Source organism: Elaeis guineensis, chromosome 4, assembly GCF_000442705.2.
Source record: "Elaeis guineensis isolate ETL-2024a chromosome 4, EG11, whole genome shotgun sequence".
Lineage (NCBI taxonomy): Eukaryota > Viridiplantae > Streptophyta > Magnoliopsida > Arecales > Arecaceae > Elaeis > Elaeis guineensis.
The window spans coordinates 63,769,557-63,776,183 of record NC_025996.2 but is presented as its reverse complement, the minus strand read 5'-3'; the positions used below and the strand labels follow the sequence as shown (position 1 = coordinate 63,776,183).

The 6,627-nt window shown below is 40.2% G+C and overlaps 1 protein-coding gene across 1 annotated transcript; it reads left to right on the top strand.

Moving 5' to 3' along the window:
• Positions 1 to 3,614: 3,614 nt before the first annotated feature.
• Positions 3,615 to 5,690, top strand: LOC140856980 (uncharacterized). The gene is made up of 2 exons (XM_073255182.1): positions 3,615 to 4,466; positions 4,545 to 5,690. Exon 1 carries the CDS (start codon positions 3,697 to 3,699, stop codon positions 4,006 to 4,008), a length of 312 nt encoding a protein of 103 aa, XP_073111283.1. The 5' UTR covers positions 3,615 to 3,696; the 3' UTR covers positions 4,009 to 4,466; positions 4,545 to 5,690.
• Positions 5,691 to 6,627: the final 937 nt, after the last annotated feature.

The following is a 6,627-nucleotide window of genomic DNA, read 5'->3' as shown; positions in this document are numbered from 1 at the left end:
TGCTGATTTGGGTGCTCTTCTTGTCGAGAAGAGCGTCTACCAATGTTCACAGATGCATATTTTTACCCTTGTTCTTACCATGGTTCTTTCTATCAAAGGGATATTTCTTTCGTATTTCTAGCATGCCAATCTATGGTCGCTAAATCCTGACGAAGATCTTGATTTGTATCGAGTAAATTGCACCTTGCTCTTTGGTGGAGATTGTACTTGCAAAAAGTTTTCTTGCCAGAATTTGTCTGGCAGAGGATCCTCTGATGCTTAAGTTAGCCTAGTTTAGGGATAGTAGAAGAATCACAAAAGTGAGAGCATATTAAGCTAGAAAAGTTGATCCTGATCTCCCTCTTAGCTCCTTTTATATAGAGGTAGAATTTGCCATTATGTTGGAACTTCTGTGCCTTGGAGTGTGGGAATGTGAGAGTTACCGAATTCATCATGGATTTAGTGGGTAGTTGATCAAGCCCACGATCACTCAATTACGAGTAGTTAAAAATGCTCCCGTCATGCATTGTAACCATCTTGATGACCCCTAATCTTCCCGTCATGGGTTATGATTCCTCAGTAAATACTTGGTTGACATTCGAGTTAGACGATCGGTTTGATACCTACATTGTTGGTCCACGAGTAATTGCACTGCCCCACTAATCTTCGAGTCCTCAATCGAATAGGAAAGTTGGGTCTCCATCAAGATCGTGATTCCAAGTAAACGCCCCAATAATAGTCTAGTTGCTTTGATAGGACCATAATGAAAGAATATTCAATCAAGAATGGCGGACCCGCTCCAGATAATTCGGAGGGCTTCTATGTTCTTCAGCTATGTGCTTCAAGTGGTGTGCAGCTCAAAGATATTCTGTTCAGATACTGGGGTAGTTGTAATCACCAGGCTATGCCAATTAATTTAGGGAAGTTGGTGTCGTAGCTACCTCCTCTCTTTGGAGTACTCAAGGTAAACTTTGGTGCATCTATTGTATCAGATAAAGCTGCTACTAGTTATATTATGAGGGATCATAGGTCTATACTACTCCGAGTTGGTAGCAAAACCTTGCCTCCCTCACCAGTGCCTTTTGCAGAATTCATCGTGGCTTGTTGGGAGTTCGGATTGCTGTACAGGGCTGAAGGCAACTAAGATCTGATTAGAAGGAGATTCTGCGACTGTAGTTTCATGGCTCACTAGTCCTTCTATGTAGAGGTACATACATATTCCTTTCCTAAAAGATCTATGGGCCACGAAAGCAACTAACTTGTGCTTTAACGTTACTCATAATTATCGGGAAGCAAATCAGATGGCAGATTACATGGCAAATAGGACTCTCCAAGAGATTTTCAGTGGAATGCTGCAGCTGTTATTGATTGCATTGTGCTCACCTTAGCCAGGCAAATGGTTATGGCATTAGGATTTCGCGGAAGGAATGAATCCCTTCAAGGTGCAACACTAAAAAGCATGTGTAATTGGTTGCTGGAACCGAGTCTTTAGCCTGTTTTTCTCATTTCTTATCGCCTTACTTATGTTCCTAGCCATGTTTTCTTGGCACACTGGATTCCTATGGTATTCCTATGTTGGCTATAGTTTGCAGTAGATACTATGCCTTTCTAGACTACTAAGACTTATTTGGTAGAAAATGAACAGGGTATTCATATCCATGCTGCTTTCTATGCAATATTTTTGCACTCAATACATGAGATGTAGGAGGGAGGCCATGGGAGTATATAGTTGTCTTGGTATTCATGGTTGTTGGGGCATCAATTGGTTGGGTCTAAGCAACTCACAGGTGTCTTTATTCTTGCTTTGTTGCAACTACTCATGTTCTTACCTGGCTGGCATTCTTTATTCTCCTATCATTGGCCTTCTGGTTACTGATACTCAGATGTATTTCTTGTTTCACTAAACTTTAGATTTGTTTTTGTTGCAGCTTTGGTGTTCTTTTGATACTGCTGTTGTTCACAGCAATGTCTCTGCTATCTTATCATGCTCTTTACTGCTCAAAGCTACTGTCATGGTTTTCTATGCTGCTAATATTGAACAGTGCTTGTGGTCAAAGGAATATTATACGTATGGAAAGCTGATTTTGTGCAACTTGTTTCTGCGCAACATATGCTATATGTCTTGGCTGGAAGGGGTTTCAGGAGTATGCACATGGGTTCGTATTCATGGTTGCTCTGGATCTTTCTAGTAATTGTTGGGGAATCCATTGGCTGAGAGTATGGACTTTAAGGCTGCTGTTGTTATTGGTTCCTTCAGACGTTTCTGTCTTTCATTCTTGGGTTTCAACTGGTTTTATCTTGCCCACGTGGGTCTATTATTTACTGTTGCTAACTTAATGTTCCTGGCTTAGTAAAGAGCTGCTACATCTTTCTTTTCATTTTAGTGATCCTACCCTCATGGCTTCTATAATACACGGTAACAGGTTCTTCATTACTGTTCTCCTCTTCACGAGGATGGAAATTTATGTTCGAACCTATCGTTCCTATCGGTTAACCATCCCTCCTAAGCAAATTCAAATTTGAGATGAACAGATTTCGATTATAAACAGTTCAACCTATTTAAATCTATTTATAAAATAAATTGACTCAAACTTACATCTTTGACCTATTTTAATCTATTTAATAATTAATATTTAATTATTTAATCCATTTAGGATCTATTTAATCTGTTTAAAATCTACTTAACTAATTTTTATCTTATTTAATCCAACATAATTAACCAATTTAATTCATTTAAATTCATTTAATCTATTAAAAGTCCACCTTAACATATTTAACTTGATTTGATCTATTTAATAAATGAATTATATGGGTCAATAAGATTATCAATGTAATGAATAGGTCGAGTTTGAATCTACATTTTTGATCTATTTAATAACATATTGGATTTAGATTGATGAATTTTTGATCCAATTGGCATCCGACTGAACCTATATCCAACCCCACTTGACATATATAGGGACAGAGAGAGAATAGATTATCAATCTAGACTATCCACGTCAGCATAAAATTAGCAGTTATTCATGCTATCTGGAGCAACATAAATCTCCGATATGCCACATAACAGTAAACCTTAACATCTTGGTTGGGAGCTTGGAGAAGAAAAAAAAATATTAGTAAGGGGAGAAAAGAAAAGAAAAAAAAAGTATATCTCTTTCTTCTTGAGTGGGAGTTTAAAGGCAGAAAAAAAATAATTTCTTTCCTCCTCGATCAGAAGCAAAAAAGAAAGGAAATATTATAACCTTCTTTTACTATTATATCCTTAAAAGGAATCCAACAAATTTAAGAAAAAATTTTAAAAAAAATTATTTTTTAATTTTTTTTTTATCTTTTAAAGTCTCAATCGAATGGGAGGCTTAGATGGGATGCTTAAAATAAGCTTTAGATTTGAAATATAATATTATTTTATTTTTTATTATTAAAAGATAAGAAAAAATTATAAAAAATTTACTAATTCTCAATTTTTTTTTCCACCAATTCTACTCAATTTGAAAGAAAAAATAAATAAATTCAAAAAAAAAATATTTTTTATTTTTTTTATAAAAAAATTTAATAAAAAAAAATAGTAACTTTCTCTCCAATTACCTTCTTCTCTCCTGTTCTTCTCTCCCAGCCAAGGCATAACCCTGCTGCTCTTAGTTTCCTTCCGATGGATCCCGACGCTCTTCGTCTTCTCTAAATTGTAACCCTCTGTCCCATCCTCTCGAAGCGTCTCCAATGGCGGTCGACCTCCCTTGCGACAGCGATGGCGCCTCCATGGTTTGCAAGGCAATGCCGCTGGTGGCGGAGGTGGAGTGCGGCTTCCCCGTCTGCCATCGGTGGGTCACCATCGAGGGCCAGAGCCGCCACCGCCTCGCCCTCGACGCCCGTGCGGTCCTCCTGGAAGCCGCTGCGGCCCTGTCATTCTCTCTTGTGGCTCTTGCAACTTCGGCGCCAAAGGCGTCGAGGCCGTCCTCGCCGACGCCGCGGGGCCCTCGCAGTTACCGCCTGTCGAATAACAACAGCACGCTCCAAGCCGAGCGATGTTGAATTATTCATCTGGACTTGGATGGGGGTTCTCATCAATATCCCTGCGGAAGAAGGTGGGTTTAAGCTCGGAGAAAAGATCTCAAATTTTAATCCCATGTCATTTCTTTAGGGGAGGGGATCTGTCAGAGTGAGAGGGGAGATGCGGTTGTGAGTTTTAACAAGGATTGGAGTGGGTTCAAGGATGCCATGGATTTCAAGAACCACTTCAAACCAAGTCATTGTGTAAAGAAGGATTGGAATGAGAGGGTTGGAGATGGCTCTGGGATGTTTTGTGGGTGGATTGCTCGGGATGATGACTATAACTCCAAGGAGATTATCGGGCATCATCTTCAGAAGCATAGGGAACTGAGGACAAGAACAAATACTTGCAGGACTTGGAGTTTAGGTCCAATGCGACTGCTCTGTCACTAATCGAATAATGGAGGAGAAAGATAAACTTCACCAAGCCTACAATGAAGGTATATCTACCAAGCTTTATTATCTATTCTTGATTTCATAACAAGGATAACAGGTGTAATTTATCCCGCCGACCCCAGTGCCGCCGCCGTCTCCCTCCGCTATGTCTGCCTCAATGAGCTCTGCAACAGCCAGTGTTTCACCCCCCTCATCGCCGCCTACTACATCCCCGGCGGCCGCAGTGACCACGACAAGGTCCTTCATTTGCTGCTCGCCGTCTGCCACCCCAGGAGTCGGTACTTGCTCCATCTCTCTGCTGATGCCTCCGGATCGGAGCAGACTGAGCTCGCTGTGAAGGCCTGGCTGGCGATCCCGGCGATATGGGCGTTCGGTAACCTGGATGTGCTCGGGAAGCCCGACGTGATGTCGTACACGGGTCGTCGGAGCTCACGGCCACCCTTCATGCCGCCTCGATGCTGCTGAAGCTGGATGGGGGATGGGATTGGTTCGTGACACTCGGTGCCATGGATTATCCTTTGATGACACAAGACGGTAAGTGATCTTGGTTGAAAGGAAAGAAAGTTGCGATGGGGGATAACAATGTTCTCGCCGATAAGTTCAAGTGCATTTTCTACATGTGACTCCCAAAGTGGTCTGTCTGTGAGTGATTCTTTTTCCTCATTTTTAATGTACTCATCAATTTTTTTCTTTCTAACTTCTCTATAATTTTTCTGCATTCTAAAGTTATTGTGAAAGTAAAATATGATCTTTGATATCAATCCATGTTGTTTTTTTAATTGTTGAGAGGCATATCTTAAAAGCTACCAATGCTTCTATTTTTTTATCAATTTTTAATTTTTTCTTTATTTTTCTCTTGTTATTGGTCATTCTTTGATCCATTTTAGTGAGATTTGATTTCTCCAAATTTAAAAGTCAAAATGCATATAGTTTATTTGATCCCAATTTATTTTTTTTAACTCTTCATAATTTTGTTTACTTTTTATGTTGTTGCGGCCAACTCTCCGTCACCTGCCATTGGTATCGAGCATCTGCAAGACAGCGTCTACACAGACCGGATTGATATCCGATAGAGACTCCAATATTTAAGTCAGAGGAAGTTGGTGAACAGTAACTTTAATTGTATGATATAGTAGAATTTTGGCCCAAAGTTGGCTTATCAGTGCTGTTCCCTTATCCCTTTTTATAGATGAAATTGTTGTAGACTTCGGACGTGGTCTCGCATTTTATAACGCTAAATTATTGGGCCATAATCATGTAGTGGGTCATTAATTTTCTTTAATTACGCCATGATATGCGGCTGGTAACCATTTGTGACGATTATGGTATCGTGTTTATATATTTGACAGTCGGTCGTTTGACAGTCGATCATGAAGATGGTAAATTGGCTATGGTGAGTCGGCCATGAAGATGGTGAGTCAGTCATGAAGACGGTCGGTCAGTCATGAAGATGGTGAGTCGGCTATGAAGACAGTCGGTCGGCCATGAAGATGGTGAGTCGGCCATGGTGAGTCGGCTATGAAGACGGTGAGTCGGCTATGAAGACGTTAAGTCGGTCATGGTGAGTCGGCCATGATGACTCTGCTTTGGTTAGAAGACTTTAGTTCAGCCATAATAACTCTGCTTCAGTCAGATGACTCTTGTGAGATCTGAGTTCTAAAAGTTTCTTTCTTTCAAAGCTTCTCCTTTTGGGATCTTTTGGCTCTTTTTATATAGGTATGGAATAAAGGCCGACCTCGAATATTGGAGCTGATATAGAATCGGGGGGAGCAACTCTGATTATCCTAATAGTTGCCCCCCCCACTTCCAAGTCCAAGATGGCTTGACACATTGGATGATGGGAGTCAGCGTATCTTTTGCCATAACTTCGAGTCCCGATTCTATGATCATTTCAGTTGATAATGAAAGAAAATTTTCTTTTATTATCGGACTATAATCTGATTTTGTAGCCTTCACTTGCTAATGAAAAAAATTATGTATTGTCTTTTTGAATATGATCATTATTCGTCATAAATATTTATTGAATATTTTTTGATAGGTCCAAGTTGAGTTGGCATATTCTTCTGTCCGACTGTAGTCGAGTCAGCATACTGTTCCGTCCAACCATAGCCAAGTCGGCATGTTGTTCTGACCGATCATAGTCAAGTCGGCATATTGTTCCACAAAGCTGTTGAAGAAGAAGTCGCACCGACTGTAGACAGCACC

What these genes read in the sequence shown, in the direction of transcription:
- LOC140856980 (XM_073255182.1), top strand. Translation starts at nt 3,697, where the DNA reads ATGGCGGTCGACCTCCCTTGCGACAGCGATGGCGCCTCCATGGTTTGC.